At 39.9% G+C, this 20,361-nt stretch overlaps 1 protein-coding gene across 2 annotated transcripts in view; it reads left to right on the forward strand.

The window, feature by feature from the left end:
- The window catches only part of Agps (alkyldihydroxyacetonephosphate synthase), a 147,049-nt gene that overhangs the window by 79,475 nt on the left and 47,213 nt on the right, over positions 1–20,361 (forward strand). Inside the window, exons 1-2 of one of the 2 annotated variants that reach the window (XM_025301325.1) lie at positions 1,496–1,665; positions 19,803–20,083. In XM_025301325.1, the coding sequence (XP_025157110.1) occupies positions 1,643–1,665; positions 19,803–20,083 (304 nt within the window). In that variant the 5' untranslated portion in view covers positions 1,496–1,642. Of the gene's footprint in view, positions 1–1,495; positions 1,666–19,802; positions 20,084–20,361 lie in introns of those variants that run through there. The other variant, XM_025301324.1, reaches the window with a different exon arrangement.

Genomic DNA, 20,361 nt, shown 5'->3' on the forward strand with positions numbered 1-20,361 from the left:
CTGGCCTAAAAATACGCTGGTCCACCCTTTGGCCCACCCTAAAATTTTAGAAAATTGTAGCATAATTATGTTGTCCTATTCTGTCCAAGTTTTCAGCTTTTCTATATGAAGTTATTTTTATAATTAAAATTCTACAATTAATTTTAAATTCTACCTTCATAGTTAATTTCTCTCAGAGACAAAAATTAAATACATAATATATAATATTATGTGTGTGAATTAATTCGGTCCGTTTTTTTCTTTCAAAAAAAGACTTTAGTATGAAAAACATGAAAAAGTACACTAATTAAAGTATTTGCCATCGCTTACTATTATTTTTTTCCATCTGTCTGGCAGTTGTTGCATTCCGTGACGGAAAAATGACTCGTCCTTCGAAGCGATCCATTCATTGAGCCATTTCTCTATTTCTTCATAATTTCTTTCTTCATAATTTCTTCATTGTTGAAGTGCTGGTCTGAAATCCTGTGTGCCATCGATCTGAATAAGTGATAATCGGATGGAGCAATGTCTGGTGAATACGGCAGTTGAGGTAAAATGTCCCAGCCAAGTGCTTCCAAGATGACCACAATCTTTCCAACATGTGGCCGAGCGTTATCGTACTGGAAGATTACTTTGTCGTGTCTCTTTGCATATTCCGGCCGCTTATTCTTCAATGCGTTGTTTAAACGGATCAATTGTTGTTGGTAAAGTTCGGCAGTGATGGTTTGGCTCTGTTTTAATAGTTCATGATACACTACACCCTTCTGGTTCCACCATATACAGAGCATTATTTTCTTGCTGTGAACATTCCGCTTTGGTATCGATGTGGATGTTAATGGTTTTCCTGGGTCGCTAATGGATTTCCTTCGTTTGGGATTATCAAAATATATCCACTTTTCGTCTCCAGTCACAATACGATGCAAAATACCTTTTCTTTTTTGCCTGGCAAGCAAGATTTCAGACATGGCTTTTCGCCTCTCGATGTCTCTTTCTTTCAGTTCTTTCGTATGGCACCCATCTTCCTTCTTTGTAAATATTTCCCATGGCTGCCAAATGCACAGAAATTGTTGATCGATCAACATTCAATAATTGCGTGAGCTCATGTTGCGATTGACATAGATCTTCATCGATTAGCGCCTGCAATTCCTCGTCTTCGAACTTCTTCGGCTGACCTGGACGAGGTTTGTCATCAACACTAAAATCATCACTTTTGAAACGTCGAAACCATTCTCTGTATGATTTATCGGTGGGAGCAGTTTCATTATAAACTTCTACGAGCATTCGATGAGCTTCAGCGACTGTTTTTTTCAAATGAAAACAGGAAATGAGAACTTCCCGGAAATGATATTTTTTTGGCTCGAATTTCGACATTTTCAAATCAGATAAACACGATGTTATTGTTACAAACCCAAACGTTTATCAACTGAATATTATTGCCAGATATCAAAACTAAAAAATAAAGCCTTTTGCAGACATTAGAGGTTAGAAAATTACATAGTACAGCAATTGACCGCCAGATGGACCGAATTAATTCACACACCTAATAAGTATGGCTTACCCATATAAACGCTGGCCCACCCGCATGGACTGTTAGGAGAATGGCGTAGGGGCTTACTTCCACAGGCCCAGAGCCATCTATTGAAGGAAGGAAGGAAGGACCCGCATGGATAGTCTGGCGCCTCCTATGTAGGTAGTGTATACGTTGACGGACATGTCATTCAGCCGTTCGAACTTTGTAATTTGATTCAGCGTCATGGGAAATTCGATATGTTGAAGATTCAGTTTTAAGATATAGTAAGGATATTCATTCATCTTCTCTACATGTTTAAAAGCTGGATATATAGCAGCGACCACCGCTTACGCGAAACACGCATTGTCTGTGGATTGCACATTAATCATTGCTTTCTTTACCTTTATTTCGCGTGGTAACTCGATGTTGCTGTCTGCGTGAAGTGAATTGTACTTATTCACATTGATCGTTATATCGAGTATGCCGATATAACGGTCAATGTGTATTGCGACAATGCCTATCCGTTATCCCATTTCTGAAATGATTCCAAAAATGTTAGAATAGGCTCGATGATGCGTTGCTGGTACCACTCTTCTAAATCCGAAACGAGAAAAGTTCATAATTTCTCGTACTTATACTTTTAAACGCGCGTTTAAACCCACCCACGACGAACTTACCGTTAAACACAGTATTCATTTTGAGACTGTCATGTTTTTCCATAACGTTTCGCACATACTCGAGCACTGTTTCTCACATCTTGGAAAAATTGGCACAATTTAATGTGATTATATGTCGTGAATTACGTCGTTAAATATGAAATGTCCGATTTCCTTAAATACGAAGGCAGTCTGAAAAGTTTTGAGCCTCAACATGAAAATGACTCTACTCGTCAAAACCATTTTAGTACTACAATAGTATATGCTTTAAATGATGACTGTGAAAATTGCAGCCATTTTGGACGCTCAGTTGTTGTTTGACAGTCGTTTGTGTCAGTCGATGTCAGTGTTTTTGTAAAAATGGAAAAAATCGAATATCGTGCCGTGATTAAATTCTTGCCTTTGAAAGACAATATGCCTGCGCAAATAAAAACCGAGTTGGACATTGTTTACGGGAACTCTGTCTCATCATTTGCCACCGTGAAAAGATGGGCAGCTGAATTTAAACGTGGTCATACCAGCTTGGCTGATGATAAGCGTTCGGGACGGCAAAAACCTGCGACCACCATCGATAACATCGAAAATGTTCACCAAACGGTACTGAACGGCCGTTAAATCAAGGTTAGAAAGATAGTGGAGGCTATGGGCATATCGAAAGAACGCGTTTGTCATATACTGACTGAAGAATTGGACATGCGTAAGCTATCCGCGCGTTGGGTGCCGCGCTTGCTCACTTTGGACCAAAAACGCATTCGGCGGTCACCATGGCCAAAATTCACGAATTGCACTTCGAATTGGTTGACCACCCATCGTATTCACCAGATCTGGTCCTCAGCGACTTTTTCCTTTTTCCCAAGCTTAAAATTTCGCTTGGAGGACAGAGATTTGCATCGAACGAGGAGGTCATCGCATACGTAAACGCCTATTTTGCGGAGCAAGACGCCAACTACTACTATTTGGAAGGGTTAAAGAGGTTAGAGCATCGCTGGAAAAAATGTATCGACTTAAAAGGAGACTATGTTAAAAAATCAAACTACATTTGACCGAAAAAATACTTGTTTCTATGTTAGGCTCAAAACTTTTCAGACTGCCCTCGTATATAATTTCGTTAAGTTCGACAATTGATATCTCTGACATTTAATTTTTATAATTCTTGGTTTTTTTGTTGTGAAGGTATCATCACTCTTTCAAACGCATGTTTTAGTTTATGATTGTCTTTCGAACTGTCTTTGTTAAAGCAATTTTTGTGTAACCATGGATAAGTAAAACATTTGTGTTATTTTCGAATATGAGTTTCGTCATGGAACCAATGCAGACAACTCGAAATATCAACGAAGTAAAGGGTTTTTCAATAAGGGCGGGTCAATGTTGCAATGGAATAAAACAAGCTATGTATGAGGTATTAACGAAATTCTTTTTTTATTTGAAAGGCCCATGTATGCCATTATGTGTGGAATATAACATCGTTCAAATGTCCGCCGCGGCTTCTCACGGTGGCACGGATCCGAGTGGTCTAATTTTCAATGATTCTGCCGCATAGATCCGGCTGAATTTGAGCGATGGCCTGGGTTATGTTGACTTTAAGGGTATCGGTCGATTGCGGCTTATTAGCATAGACCTGCGACTTCAGAAAACCCCACAAGAAAAAGTCTAGCGAGGTCAAATCGCACGATCTTGGTGGCCAATTCACGTCACCTCTGCGAGAGATAACTATACCCTCAAATCGTTCATGCAGAATGTCCATCGTGGCATCCGCTGTGTGGCACATAGCGCCGTCCTGCTGGAACCACATGTCGTCTATGTCCATATCGTCCAATTTGGGTCCAAAAGAAATTGGTTATCATCGTTCTGTAGCGCTCGCCATTGACGGTGATGGCCTCGCCAACGTCGTTTTCGAAAAACTACGGACCAATGACGCCGCCGGCCCAAAATCCGCACCAAACAGTAACTTTTTGTGGATGCATTGCTACCTGTTGAACCTCGTGCGGGTTGGCGTCGTGCCATATACGGCAATTATGCTTGTTAACATAGCCATTCATTCAAAAATGCGCCTTGTCGCTAAAGATGATTTTTCGGCTAAAATTGGGGTCCTCTTCCAAATGCTCCGAAGCCCAATCAGCGAACAAACGGCGTTGTCTATGGTCATTAACTTTAAGCTCCTGGGCCAGTTGGATCTTGTACGGGTGCAGGCCCAAGTCCAAGACGTAAAATTCGCCAAGTTAAAGTCTGCGAAAGGCCGAGTTCTTGTGCACGGCGAGGAATTGACTGCCTCGGGTTCTCCTACACACTTTCACTTACAGCGGCGATGTTCTCGGCCGATCTGGCGTTCCTTTGACGTATGGGTGTTGGCTGATCGTTTACCGAACCGGTCGTCTCGAATTTGGCCACCAAACGTTGGAGAGTCGACTTTGAAGGACCACCGCGTTTGCCGTAAAATGGGCGCAACGCGCGCAACGCTTGCACTAACGAACTCATTTTGATAATAAAGTTTTATCATTTGCACGTGCTGCTCAATCGTGTAACTTGTCATGGTGATTTGGCATCAGTGACTGAATAATAAACAACAGGTTAGACAGACACCGCCAAAACAACATAGCCGCCACAGGCTGCCAATATCGACCCGCACCAATTGAAAAACCCTGTATTTGGTGAGGATGAATGCACAGTATGTTAATGTTTTGAGAAGTTTCGTTCTGGCGATTTTAATCTTGAAACTGAGCCATGTGGGCGACCTGAGATCGAGGTGGATAATGATAAGTTGAAAGTTGTAGTAAAAGCGGATACGTCTCAAACAACGTGTGAATTAGCAGCAAGGTATAACGTTACTATCCCAACAATATTAGACCATTTGAAACAAATCGGCAAGATAAAGAAGCTAGATAGATGCGTTTCGTGTGAATTAAACGAGCGTCAGAAGATCGTCTCGAAGTTTGCCTTTCTTTACTATTACGTAAAGGCGAACCATTTTTATATCGTATTGCTATGTGTGATGAAAATGGATTCTTGTCGACAAGCGCTCGGCACAATAGCTGGATGTGAAATGTCGAAACACAGTCCGGTACCGAATATTCATCAAACAAAGCTAATGCTGTCTATTTGGTGGTTCAGTGCTGGTATTATCCAGTACAGCTTCATGAAACCTAGTTGACCGATTGCAGCGGATGTTTAATGTAACCAATTGAACGAAATGATTAAAATGCTTGCGATTAAGTAACCGAAATTAGTCAATAGGCTAATCCTCTTGCAAGACAACGCTCGACCACATGTCGCACAAATAACGCTGCTCAAATTACAGGAGCTGGATTTGGAAACTTTTTATCACTCACCGTATTCATGAGATCTTGCACCATTTCTTCCAGGCACTAGGCCATTTTTTGCAAAGAAAAGTACTCAATTTTCAACAAGCGGAAAACGCTCTCCGCGATTTTATCGTCATCCTTAGGTTTCTTCGCTGCTGGCATAAATAAACTACTATTGAGATGGCAAAATTGAGTCGATAGTTTAGGCGTATACTTTGATTAATTGTACTATTTCTAGTTCTAAATATAATAAAGAAAACTTTTGATTCGAAATCAATTTCATTTCATACTTAATTACCTAATAATTTATGATTGTGCCGGTCAGTACGTGGCTATTCAACGCTATATCCATTTCTCGCCACACAAGTTCTGCGTCTTTCGCATCGGTCCCTTTATGCACAAAATGTGTTTTATGCATAAGAGGGCCGCAACGCATTTTTCAGTCATTCGAGTCGTACGATACGAGTGCTGTTGATTACGCGACGCCGATAGACAATGCGTTTTGCTAGATTTTATCCTTTCAATTACTCGATACACTTGTCGCACCTTTGCACCCACACATCGTATACTTCTCGCGAGTTGAGACGGGCGGATTTCCACGGTAATTCTCTCCATTGTAACGTGTTGAGGATGGATGTTACACTACACAATGTAATCGCGTCAATATTTTGCGTGTGCTACTTTTTACGGTAAACTTCCATTATATTATAGGGTTGTACGAAGGATGACACACTTCATATATTGCATCCAGCCTTGTCGATAATATCTGCACTTCTTGTTATTATCTTGTCCATATCTTTACAATTGAAAAGTGTGCGTCTGCACGAGGCCAATTACAATCATATACATTTCTTTCATATAGATATATATTATATCTATATATGTCATCATCATATATCAAGAGGCACGGTAGTGTCTCGCGCCAAGTTCAAACGCAACGAAGTTGCGCCCGAACAGCGTGAGGCACACTGTGCTTATATTACGCGAAACTGCGAGTTAAAACGAGGTGAGATATTCATATCTCAGCAATGGCTGAACCGATCGTGATTTTTTTCGTCCCAATCAATTCAGCCTTAAAAAATAGGAAGAAAAGTGTTCTTATAATTTTTATGTACGTTGTCTCTAAATGAAGGCATTTTAAGATAAAGACTGAATCACGGAAAATTTCGATTCAGTAAAAAAGAAACGTCGGACGCAGAGCAGAGGAAATATGCGTGCACATTGCTTTCCCGATACTAGAGAGAGGAATGAGAGAGAGAGAGAGAGAGAGAGAGAGAGAGAGAGAGAGAGAGAGAGAGCGAGAGAGAGAGAGAGAGCGCGAGAGAGAGAGAGAGAGAGAGAGAGAGAGAGAGAGAGAGAGAGAGCGAGAGAGAGAGAGAGAGCGAGAGAGAGAGGGAGAGAGAGAGAGAGAGAGAGCGAGAGAGAGAGAGAGAGAGAGAGAGAGAGAGAGAGAGAGAGAGAGAGAGGGAGAGAGTGAGAGAGGGGGGGGAGAGTGAGAGAGGGAATGTCTAAAAATAATAATGTGAGAATATTGTTAAGCACGGTATGTTGTGTCGCCCGTCATTTGATTGCCGGTCAGCTGATGCTGAGCAGACGATATGATGGGCCGTGCTATCGAAAAATCAGTAAAAAAGATATCTTTGTAAAAGTTATTATTATTCAAGAAAAACCTAACGACAAAAAATGTACGTAACATAAGTTTTTATATTTAAAATTTATAAAACTAAACCTTTTAAACAAAAGGGTAAAAAAAAGGCACCAAGTACAAGCGCAACACATATTGTATTATTTTTAGAAATTTCAAATTCACATTATTTTTTTTAAGGTATATATATACACATAACATAAATTTTTACAAGTAAAACCTATAACTATAATAAAACTCTACAACACTATTCTATTGTACAAAAGAAGTGACATATTAAAACAGTAGCGCCAACTGAGAAACCGAACATATACAAGGTGCACGATTTATCTGAAGACATTGAAATATCTCGAGAACTATGTATTGGATAAAAAAAGTGGTTAATAAAAGTTGTTAGTCTCGAAGAGGGACATCCAATGATACCAAACTCGACCTCCCACCCCACCCCCTGGAGATGGGGGTTGGGGGCAACTTTGAAATCTTAAATAGAAATCCCCTTTTTTTATTGCGGATACGGATTCTACACCACAAAATACGTAAATTTTGTCTGAAACTTTTTTTTTATTCGTGATAGATGGCGCTGTAATCGCAAAAAATTATATTTTCCGCAATTCTCCAGAAATGATCATTGGATTGAGAAATAAAAAATACCTGTTCAATATTTTTAAAGAACATAATAAAAGTTATTCCCCCCCCATCCTCTCGGGGTAGGGTGGGTGGTAACATTCAAATCTGCATGACGGTTGCCCAGCGCATAACTCAATAGCAGCACGAGAAGTATTAGACCGTGATTACAATGGTCGGTGGATTGGCAGAGGTGGCCCGATTAATTGGCCTACTAGGTCGCCGGATTTGACATCGCCGGCAACCGTCATGCAGATTTGAACGTTACCACCCACCCTACCCCGAGAGGATGGGGGGGGAATAACTTTTATTATGTTCTTTAAAAATATTGAACAGGTATTTTTTATTTCTCAATCTAATGATCATTTCTGGAGAATTGCGGAAAATATAATTTTTTGCGATTACAGCGCCATCTATCACGAATCAAAAAAAAAGTTTCGGACAAAATTTACGTACTTTGTGGCGTAGAATCTGTATCTGCAATAAAAAATGGGGGTTTCTATTTAAGATTTCAAAGTTGCCCCCAACCCCAACCTCCAGGGGATGGGGTGGGAGGTCGAGTTTGGTATCATTGGATGTCCCCCTTCGAGACTAACAACTTTCATTAACCACTCTTTTTTATCCAATGCATAGTTCTCGAGATATTTCAATGTCTTCAGATAAATCGTGCACCCTGTATATATGATTATTGTATACTTAATATTTTTAGAAATCTCAAATTCAAATTATTTCCTTTTCTTAAAATATATGTTATATACATAACATAAGTTTTTATAAGTAAAACTTATTAAATTATTGTTCTTTTAAAATATATATGTATTGGGTGTACAAATTAGTTCGGTCCGTTTTCAAAAGATGGCTCCGGCTGTTATGAATGGTTCATAGTGACTGCCGATTTTGACGGTTTCAGAGAGATTAGATATCTGCCAATAATATTCAGTTTATATCGCTTTGAGTTTCATACAAAAACCTTACTTTTTACAGTGTTGAAAATGTCGAATTTTGTGTTAACCAAGCAGCATTTGCGGGAGGTTTTAATTTTCTGCTTTAGTTGGAAGAAAAGTGCAGCTGAAACCCATCGAATGCTTGTTGAAGTTTATGGTGACGCTGCTCCAACTGGTAAATCATGTAGGGAATGGTGTCGACGTTTCAAGGATGGAGATTTCAGCATCGAAGACAAGCCTCGCTCTGGACAGCCAAAAAAATTCGAGGACAAAGAATTGGAGGTATTACTCAAGGAAGATCAGAGTCAAACGCAAGAGGAGCAGAATCATTGGGAATGACTCAACAAGCCGTTTCCATACGATTGAGACATGGGATTTATTCAAAAACAAGGAAATTGGATGCCTTATGAACTGAAACCGAGAGATGTTGAAAGGCGTTCTTCATGACAACGCTCGGCCTCATGTCGCAAAAGTCGTAAAAAAATATTTGGAAACGCTCAAATGGGATGTTTTACCGCACCCGCCGTATTCTCCGGACATTGCTCCTTCTGATTACTGGTTGTTCCGAAGGATGCAGCACGATTTGGCAGGTCACCGGTTCACTTCTTTCGCAGATATCGAAAATTGGCTCCAAACTTGGATCGCCTCAAAAGACGAGTCATTTTTTCGAGATGGAATTCGAAAATTGCCTGAGAAATGGGAGAAAGTAGTAGCCAGCGATGGAAAATACTTTAATTGATCTGTTCATTCATTTTGTTTTGAAATAAATACATCTTTTAACATAAAAAAACGGACCGAACTAATTTGTACTCCCAATACATAACATAAGTTTTTACAATTAAAAATTATATCGTGTTATAAAAATTTAATACATTTATTAATAGTGTCCAATATTAAAAAAAATATCAATATTTAAAGGTTATTATTATTCAAGAAAAACCTAACTACAAGAAATGTCCATAACATAAATTTTTACAAGTAAAATTTATAATTATTTATTAGAACACTGAGTTATATGGTTATTTTACTTGTTATTATAACAAATTAATTATAACAATGCAATATAAAATATTTAATACAAATATCTTGGCACGGCTGCACCAAAAACTATGTCGAAGATGTATGTACATAAATGTCAAATTACATAACATTGACACTTCGTCAATTACAATAAGAATAACGTCCTTGAATAAAAAAATATCAAAATATGTAGAATATATACATATTCAATATGTATATTCTATAGGTTTATAATTTATTATAACCAAAAACGAACGATTGCGCGAGCAATTATATATTTCACTCATATGGAACTTCAAATTCAGATAAAACTATTCGATACCGCGCAATAAATATAATACGTGTCAATAGAATCAAGTTAATTTCAACAAATATATTATATTATTAATATTCAATATATTCTAATATTATTTTGACATAACTATTTTAAGAGTATTTTACATTAGATGTATTTATAAAGAAATGGTTTATATTTTACTATTGTATGAATTTTAGATATTTTAATATTAGAGAAATGTTTCACCGATAAACGAGTAATTGCTCTATATAAACTTAAATAAAACATTACACCATATATGTATAGAGAGAATTTACAAGTACATTTTATTATAATAAAAATGCTGTCATGTATGTATTAAACAAGTTTTAGTTCGATATAGTTTTTGATGCAGCCGCGCCAAGATTTTTTGTATTAAATATTTTATATTGCATTGTTATAATAATTAATTTGTTATAATAACAAGTAAAATAACCATATAACTCAGTGTTCTAAATAATGATAAGTTTTACTTGTAAAAATTTATGTTATGGACATTTCTGTAGTTAGGTTTTTTGGAATAATAATAACCTTTAAACAGATATTTTTTTTTTAATATTGGACACCATTAATAAACGTATTAAATTTTTATAACATGATATAATTTTTACTTGTAAAAACTTATGTTATGTACATAATATTAGGAGTACAAATAAGTTTCCACAGTTTGACAAAAGATGGTCCCACCAGAAGGTTATGTTGAAATTATCAGATGTAAAACGTAATATCGTAAGTTTGGACATCTGGTAACATAACCTTGAAGTATTAGTGACTCCGTATCAGCATCACATAATTTTTTTCGTGCGAAAATGTCAAGTTTTGTGCCGAATAAGCGTCATTTGCGGGAACTTTTGATTTACTTCTTTAATTTGAAGAAATCTGCAGCTGAGGCGCATCGATTGCTTGTAGAAGCATATGGTGAGACTGCTTTAAGTGAGAGAAGTTGTCGTGAGTGGTTTCAAAAGTTTAAAAACGGTGAGTTTGACGTGGAAGACAAAGAACGTAGTGGAAGGCCGAAAGTGTACGAAGACACGGAATTGGAAGCATTATTGGAGGAAGATTTGTGCCAAACGCAAGAAGAACTTGCACTTACATTAGAAGTGACTCAACAAGCAATTTCACATCGTTTAAAATCGTTGGGAATGATTAAAAAACAAGGAAATTGGGTTCCATATGAACTGAAACCGAGAGACGTTGAACGCCGATTTTGCACGTGTGAGATGCTGCTTACCAGGCATAAAAGAAAGGGTTTTTTGCATCGTATAGTCACTGGTGCTGAAAAATGGATCCACTACGATAATCCAAAGAAGAGAAAATCATGGGGACCACTTGGCCATGCTTCGACATCGACAGCTAAACCGAATATTCATGGAAAAAAACTCATGCTGTGTATTTGGTGGGATCAGCTTGGTGTCGTGTATTATGAGTTGCTCAAACCGAGCGAAACCATTACTGGAGCTCTTTACCGAACACAATTAATGAGATTGAGCCGAGCACTCAAGGAAAAACGCGCCCATTACTACTCCATACACAACAAAATTATTCTCCTTCATGACGCTCGGCTACATGTTGCAAAACCGGTCAAAACCTACTTGGAAACACTTAATTGGGAAGTCCTATCCTACCCGCCGTATTCACCAGACATTGCCCCTTCCAATTATCACTTGTTCCGGTCGATGGCATATGGCCTGTCTAAGCAGCGCTTTACATCATATAAAGATACTAAAAATTGGGTCGATTCGTGGATAGCCTCAAAAGATGAAGAGTTCTTCCGACGTGATATCCGAATGCTGCCAGAAAGATGGGAAAAAGTAATGGCTAGTGAGGGACAATACTTTGAATAAAACGTAATGTATGTTCTTTCAGAATAAATTCCTAATTTTTGATAGAAAACGGCGAAAACTTATTTGTACTCCTAATATGTATCTTAAAAAAGGATATAATTTGAATTTAAGATTTCTAAAAATATTAAGTATATAATCATATATATTTTCGGTTTCTCAGTTGGTGCTACTATTTTAATATATCACTTCTTTTATACAGTAGAATAGTGTTGTAGAGTTTTATTATAGTTATAAGTTTTACTTGTAAAAACTTATTCTATGTACACATATATACCTTAAAAAAATAATTTGAATTTGAAATTTCTAAAAATAACAATACGTGTTGCACTTGTACTTAGCACCTTTTTTATCTTTTTGTTTAAAATAGTACGTTTTATTTAAGTTTTACTTATAAAAACTTGTTATGTACACATACAGGGTGTTTGATAGCTGATCATGCAGACGAAAGATGGAAATAGATTGGGTGTAGCCGAGAAGAAAAGTCATGTACCAGAATGTCAAATTGGCAATAGTTACCGAGTTATTAATTAAAACATGTGAGCCAACGAGCGCGTAGAGAGCGGGGGCGGCCGCAGTAAGCACGTAGACATTTGATACAGGCGGAGTCAGCGAGTGACGGTAGGCGAGCGCGCGCGGCGAGGGGTAACGTAAGCGACAAGAGGCGATCGCGCGCGACGAGGAGCGAGCGAGAGCTTTTTCTTCATAGCTTTTTCCTTATAGCTCGCTCGCTCCTCGTCGTTCGCGCTCGCTCGCTCTTCGTCGCGCTCGCTCGCCTTTTGTCGCTTGCGCCCGCTCACTCCTCGTCGTTCGCGCTCGCTCGTTCCTCGTCGCGCGCGTTCGTCTCTTGTTGTTTACGTTGCCCCTCGCCGCGCGCGCTCGCCTACTGTCACTCGCTGACTCCGCCTGTATCAAATGTCTACGTGCTTACTGCGGTCGACCTCCGCTCTCTACGCGCTCGTTGGCTCACATGTTTTAATTAATAACTCGATAACTATTGGCAATTTGACATTAGGGTACATGACTTTTCTTCTCGGCTACACCTAATCTATCTCTAACTTTCGTCTGCATGATCAGCTATCAAACACCCTGTATATACCTTAAATAAATAATTTAAATTTGGAATTTCTAAAAATATTAGGTGCGCAACTAAGTTCCCGCTGTTTTTCAAGAGATGGCTCCAGTAGTAAGTGCTGGTCGATTGTGACATAACCAAAACGTCATGAACCAAGCTTAGACATATGGTAAACAAACCGCTTTGACACATTAGTGATTTTGTTTTTGCGTCATATACTTTTGGTTGTGTGAAAATGTCTTATTTTGTGCCAAATAATCGTCATTTGCGGGAAGTGTTGCTTTTCTTCTTTCATTCGAAGAAAACGGCGGCTGAAGCGCATCGAGAACTCTAAAAAGTTTACGGAGATGCTGCTCTAAGTGAAACAACGTGCCGTGATTGGTTCCGTCGCTTCAAAGACGGTGATTTCGATGTTGACGACCGTTCGCGTGAAGGAAGGCCAAAAACCTTCGAAGACGCTGAATTGGAGGCATTGCTCGATGAGGATCCGTGCCAAACGCAAAAAGAGCTTGCTTCAGCATTAGAAGTTACCCGCCAAGCCATTTCCAAGCGATTGCATGCGTTGGGAATGATTCAAAAACAAGGAACTTGGGTTCTTTATGATTTGAAGCCAAGAGACGTTGAGCGTCGTTTTTTCGCCTGTGAACAACTGCTCCAGCGGCAAAAAAGGAAGGGTTTTCTTCATCGCATCGTTACGGGTGATGAAAAATGGATTCATTACAGCAACCCAAAGAGAACAAAATCATGGGGACTGCTCGGTCATGCTTCTATGTCGTGGGCTCAGCCGAATATTCACGCTGCGAAGGTTTTGCTGTGTATTTGGTGGGACCAGGGCGGTGTTATTTATTATGAGCTGTTGAAACCGAACGAAACCATCACTGGGGAACGGTATCGAACTCAATTGATGCGATTGAGCCGAGCACTGCGCGAAAAGCGGCCACAATACGAGCAGAGGCACGAAAAAGTGATTCTACAGCATGACAACGCTCGGCCTCACGTTGCCAAACCCGTTAAAACCTACTTAGAAACGCTCAAATGGGAAGTCCTACCCCACCCGCCATATTCCCCAGATATTGCGCCGTCCGATTATTACTTGTTCCGTTCGATGGCACATGGTCTGGCTAATCAGCAATTCCGCTCATATGAAGACATCTCAAAATGGCTTGATTCGTGGATAGCCTCAAAAGACGAACACTTCTACCGTGACGGTATTCGAGCTCTGCCAGAAAGATGGGAAAAAGTTGTCGCTAGCGATGGGCAATATTTTGAATGATTCATTTGTAACCATTTTTTCACAATAAAGTTGCATTTTCATCAAAAAAACAGCGAGAACTTAGTTGCGCACCTAATAATATAATATGTTTTGCGTTTGTATTTGGCGCCCTTTTTTACCTTTCTGTTTAAAAAGATAAGTTTTATAAATTTTACATGTAAAAACTTATGTTACGTACATTTTTTGTCGTTAGGTTCTTTTTTAATAATAATAACCTTTAAACAGATATATTTTTTATCGATATCATTATACAGTAAAATATCCCAGAATATTTCATTATCAGTTTCAACTTTTATATACAAACTTTTATATACAAACTTGAGATAGCAAATGTCCAGAAATAATTTAATCTGGTCATAAATTCTATGTCTATTATCAAAACGATCTGGATTAAAAAATCAGGTTCAATGTTTCGACTACTCAGTTATCTTGAAAAATCCGGATTCCTGGATAACTTTTAAATCTAAAATGTTATATTTTTTCTATTATCGGTAACTATTTTATTATTAGAAAAAGACAGGTGTTAAAGAACAAATATTAGTCTTAATTTTTATTTTATTGGAAAAAAGAAACGTTTGTAAATATGTAAACTGTTATACAAACTGCAGTTAGAGAGAAAACTAATTATATATGTAGAGAATATTAATAATCTAATTATATATATTGTTTTTGTTTTATGTTTTATTGTTTCCCCTCTTGGGGTTACAAACTCCAACATTCTCTCCTCCTTATTTCTTATTCCTATTCCTAATCCGCTCGCACGCTCCCCCTCATACCTCCCCCTCTCTTCACTCCCTTATCCTAATTTATCACTAACTTATATCTATTTTACTTCTACTGTTCGCTCCTTATATCTATTCTCTTACATCTATCGCCGACTTCCGTTTCCTCTCATACACTCCATTCCTTCTCATCCATTCCACTCATCCACATTCGTCCCCCCTCCCCCTCCGTATCTTCCCTCCTCCCCTCTATTCTTTCACCCCCTCATCCATCACTCTCCCTTCCCCTCCCCTCCCAATAGCGTTCCCACTACCTCCCCCCATCCCTTTCCTCCTCCCTCCTCCCATCTCGTGCATTCCTCCCACATATGTTCCCATGTTTCCTCTCCTCTTTCACACATCCTACAACTCCTCTTCTCTCTCTCCATCCAATATCTCCCCTCCCTCATCTCATTTTCCATCCTAAACCTTATCACCCTATTCCATCTTCTCTCTGCCCATCCCTTTTCCAGATATGCCGGTACCCCCTCCTCCTTCACGTACCTATACCATTTGTTGTATCTCGAGTTTCTTATATTTCCCCATCTTTCTTCCTTCTATTCTTCCCTATCTTTCTTTTCAATTTCCTCATATTCTCTTTCCTCCTGCTCTGTTTCTCCTATTCCCTTTCCTTTGCAGAATCCCTCTCTCTCCTGTTCCCGTCTCTCCACCACTCTTCCCCTCCTTCACCTCTCTCTCATCTCCTGTCAGCAACTTATCGCCACCTCCCCTCCCCTTTCTTCCTGTAACCTCCTCTCCATCCTCCATGCCGCTTTTCCTGCTCTTTCCCTCATCTTCTCTCTTCCTATTTCTTTCCTTAACATATATCCTGGCGTATTCCTCTCTACCCCCATTGTCCACCTTATATATTTTTCTTGCAGCCCTTCCATTTCCTTTCTCTCTTTCCACCCTCATATTTCCGCTCCATACCCCAATACCATCCATACTAACTTGTCGAAAAGCCATAAACTTCTTCTCCAATCCTTACCCCATATTCTCTTCCCTATACTCCACACTTCCCCCATTACCACCGCTGCCTTCCTGACCCTTTCCTTTATCTGTGCCTCCATTGCTCTGTATCACATATCCTAAATATCTATACTCTTTCACTTCCCTCTAGCCTCTTGCCCTTCCATCTTCATTTCCTCTTCACCCTTCTTCCACCTTCACTCCTGAATCTCATTACCTTTGTTTTCTCAATGTTCAACTCCAACCCATTTCCTTCTAAATATCCCTCCAATCTGCTCAACATAGTCCTCATCTCCTGTTTCTCCTCTGCCATCATTACTATATCATCTACATATGACAGCGTAAAAATTTTTTTTCCTCCTACCCTCACTCTATCCCACCTCTCTTTTGCTATTTCCTCCTCTAAGTCCGCTAATAATATGTTAAACAACACTGGGCTTAACGGACGCCCTTGCCTCACTCCTCTCGCTGTCCAAAATTCCTTCCCCACTGTCTTCCCTATCCTCACCTTACTCTTCACTTCCCTCATAATTTCCTCTACCCTTACTACTAAACCCTCCCTCACCCCTCTCTCCCTCAACATCTTTATCAACTTCCCTCTGTGCACCGAATCAAATGCCGCCTTAAGATCCATAAAGATCGCCGTGATCTTTCTGCCTTTTCTTCCCAGTTATCTATTTATCAAGTAATTTATTACGTACACCTGATCCATTGCCCCCATTCCTTTTTTGAATCCCGCCTGACTTCCCGACAATATATTTCTCTCTTCCACTTCCTTCCTAAGCCTTTCCGCCACTACCGCCGCGTATACCTTATATAGTGACATCATTATCGTCACCCCCCTTTACTCCGACACCTTCTCCCCTCTTCCTTTCTTTACTATCGATACTATTATTCCCTTTTTCCAATCTTCCGGCCATCCTTCCCCCCTCCAAACCCTCCTACATATTTCCCACGCCCATCTTTCCACCTCCTCTCCTCCATATCTCCATACTTCACTTGGTATCTCATCTCTTCCCATCGCTTTTCCATCCTTCATCTTCTCTATAATCCCCTTCACTTCCTCTCTTCTTATCTTCTTCCCTGTCCCCCCTTCCTTTCCTCCAACTTCTTAGTATTCCTCTTACTTCCTTCTTCTTTCCTGTACATTCTTCGTCCCACCACCCCCTTTCACCCACTCTCCTCTCTGTCCTCTCCTCCTCTCTGCCCCTCAGCGCTCTCCTTATCCTATCATTTACCGCTTCTAATTTCTCCCTTATACTCCCCCTCCCCCACTATATCCTTCCTAGTTCCCTCCTGAACTCCTCTCTTCCTTCCTCATCCCATTTCCCCCTGCTCATTCTCTCTTCTTTCTCTCTCCCCATCCTCTTCCCTCTCTCCCTTTATCCAAACCCCTAAAGAATGTTGATCCGATTCTACTTCTTCTCCCACTTCTATCTTTTCTACCTCCTCTATTACCTCCCCATTTCCCAATATATAATCTATTATCGTCTCTCCCCTTCCCCCCGTATATGTGAATTCCCCTTCCTCATCTCCTTTCATTCCTCCATTCAGTATCGCCCATTCTCTTTCTTCTATTATCTGCACCATTCTTTTTCCTTCTTTGCTTATCCTCTTGTCCTTTGATTTTCTTTTTCCTCCTTCCTCTCTCCAGTCCTCGTTTTCCCTCCACCCTCCTTCCTCTCCTGTTCTCACATTGAAGTCTCTTCCTATAATCGTTCTATTGCCTTCCTTTCTTTATTCCACCCATTTCCTTATCCCTTCCATCTTTCTTTCCATATCTCCGTTCACATATACCCCTATTATCCTCCATTTCTTCTTTCCTATCTTAATGTTACATTTTATTCTTCCTTCCTGCTCCTCCCCCTCCTCCTTCTCCTCCTCTTTTATTCCCTTCCTTATCCTCATTAGCATGACCCCCTTTGCTCTTCCCTTTTTATTTTTCTTTGTTGCTAGCTGTACTTTCCATCTAAATTCCTTTGGCAATTTCTCTCTTATCCTTTCCCAATCTTTTCTCTCCATCCATATCTCCATCATCGTTACTACATCCCACTTTTTTATTCTTTCCCAAAATCCTACATTTTTATTTGTCACTCCTGCTACGTTCCAAAACATCATCTTCCATTCATTTTCCCTCTGTTCTCTCCCTTTCCCCATTCTCCCCTTATTCCTACCTCCCCCTTTTCTCTTCCCCCTGCTCTCCCCATATTCTCCCTTCTTCGTCCCTCAATTTATCTCCCTTCTCATTCCACCTCCACTACTTTCCATCTATCCTTATTTTCCCGTATTTTATCCACACGCTTTTCCCTCTTCCCCTTTCCTCTCTCGCTATCTCCTCTATTCTCCATCTCATCTTCCTCTCCTTCCATGTCAGGTCATCATCAATCCTTATGCCCTTCTCTCTTAGTTCTCTTCTTCTTACCATTATCTCCTTTTTCCCTTCCATTTTGCTTATTTTCATAATCCTTCTCCCCTCCTCTGTCCCTTTCTCCTTTCCTATCCTTCTCATTTCCCCAATTTCTGCCACTATCCCCATTTCCTTAAATATCTCCCTCATCTTCTCCCTCGCCTCAATCTCCCCTCCCCTCAGTCCCCCTATTACCACATTCCTTCTTCTTTTCTCTTTTTCCCTCATTTCCAGTTCCTTCTCGATTCCTCTCATTCTTCTTTGTTCCCCCTCCCCTCATATCTTCTTTATTTCCTTCCCCTATCTCCTCCCCCTTCTTTCCCTTCATCTCCTCTTCTAATCTCTCCCTATTCTTTCCCTCATTCCCTCTCTCTCTCTCCTCCATTCTCTCTCCCTTTCATGCATTTGTTTTCTAAGTTCCTCCAATACCTTTTTCATTTCCCTTCCCTGTTATCTTACCTCCTCCATCATCGGTTCCTTCATTTCCTTCAGTTCTTCTTTCATCTCTTTCTTCAACTCCTCCATCATCCTATATCCCCAATGCTTTTCCTCCCCTCCACTCCCTTCCTTCCCCTTCTGCGGCGATCTTTACATACTTTTCCCTTTTTTAAATGCAAACTCTTCCCCTTCCTCCTCCCCCTTCTCTTTCGTCCTCCTTTGTTGTCTTCCCCCTATATCCTTTGCTCCTCGCTATTTCCTCCAACAAGTTTCCTTCACTTCCCCTCCTCCTCCTGTCCATCATTACTTCCATTCCCCCTCCTTCACCTTCAGTTTTTCGTATCTTTCTGCCATCTCCCTCTCCCTCTTCCCTCGACCGTTCTCCTCTCCTCTTTTTCCACCTTTCCCCTTTTCCTTCCTTCTCCTTTTGCAACTTCTCCCTAGTTTCCTATACTCTCCTCTCTTGTTTCCCCCACTCGTCTAGTTCCCTCTATCCTAGTTCCTTACTCCTGTTTTCTCCTTACAGTTTCCTCTCTTATTCTTTCTCACTCTCCGGTTACACGCACTACGACTTCTTATCCCACCTAACCTCTTTCGCCTCTTTTCCACTGCTCCCTTCTCTCCCGCCTCTCCCTCCACCCCACCCTTACTCCTCCACCTTCCTCACCTCCCTGTCTTCCTTCACCCCCTGTCCCCCGCCTTTCTATCGCTCTCCCTTTTCCTTTTCACGGTCACACTTCTTCACTCTTTCTTTCTCATACTCAATCTCACTCGCTCCGGAAACGGAAGTTACTCTAATTATATATATTTTAAAGCTATTATGTCAATATATATACGTGTATATTTTAATAATATATATAGTATAATAATCTTATGACATGAGTCATTAAGAAATTAAATTCTTCTAGAACGCTTATTATTTTTCATTATTTTTAGATTATCTGGAGATAATGTATTTTTTATAGGAAGACATAAAATAGTATATCGGTTGAATATGTAAAGGCAATCATCTAATATTATATAATGTTAATTTCAATGTCGCTAGATATCCCATTGGAAACCGACAGCTTCCATATTTCGCGAAATGGTGTCAAGATAGGCTTGGGGTGGAATGGGAAGTGAGGAATATGTCTCAGAATTTGCCTACGCACTTGCCGGCACCAATTCTTTCAGCAGAGCTATTGAAAGCGATCGAACAGCTGAAGATCGAATACTCGACCGATGGTGCCGATCGTCTGATACGGGCACATGGCCATACGATGCGAGAGATTTTTCTTCTAAAGCACGGTTCTTTCGAGAGAATACCAGACATCGTTATTTGGCCAAGTAAGTTAATGTTATCATCTTATAAAACACATAATTGAAGATCAAACGAACTTACCTGTAAGTGAAGTTCGATCGAAATTATATGAAGGGCCTCGTTCGAGGAAATCACAACATGTAGTATATTTCCGATGTGGCTAGATTCACAACGTTCAGATTTCAAACTCCTTCCTTCTAGGGCCGCGTCACGTGGTCTTCATTACTTTTAGAGTAAGCGACCGAAATAAGAGTGCACCTGCCTATACAGGGTGAAGGAAAAACCCCGGGACCCCTGAAAATTT

This window comes from Harpegnathos saltator, unplaced genomic scaffold (assembly GCF_003227715.2).
Source record: "Harpegnathos saltator strain DR-91 unplaced genomic scaffold, Hsal_v8.6 scaffold41, whole genome shotgun sequence".
Taxonomy (NCBI): Eukaryota; Metazoa; Arthropoda; class Insecta; order Hymenoptera; family Formicidae; genus Harpegnathos; species Harpegnathos saltator.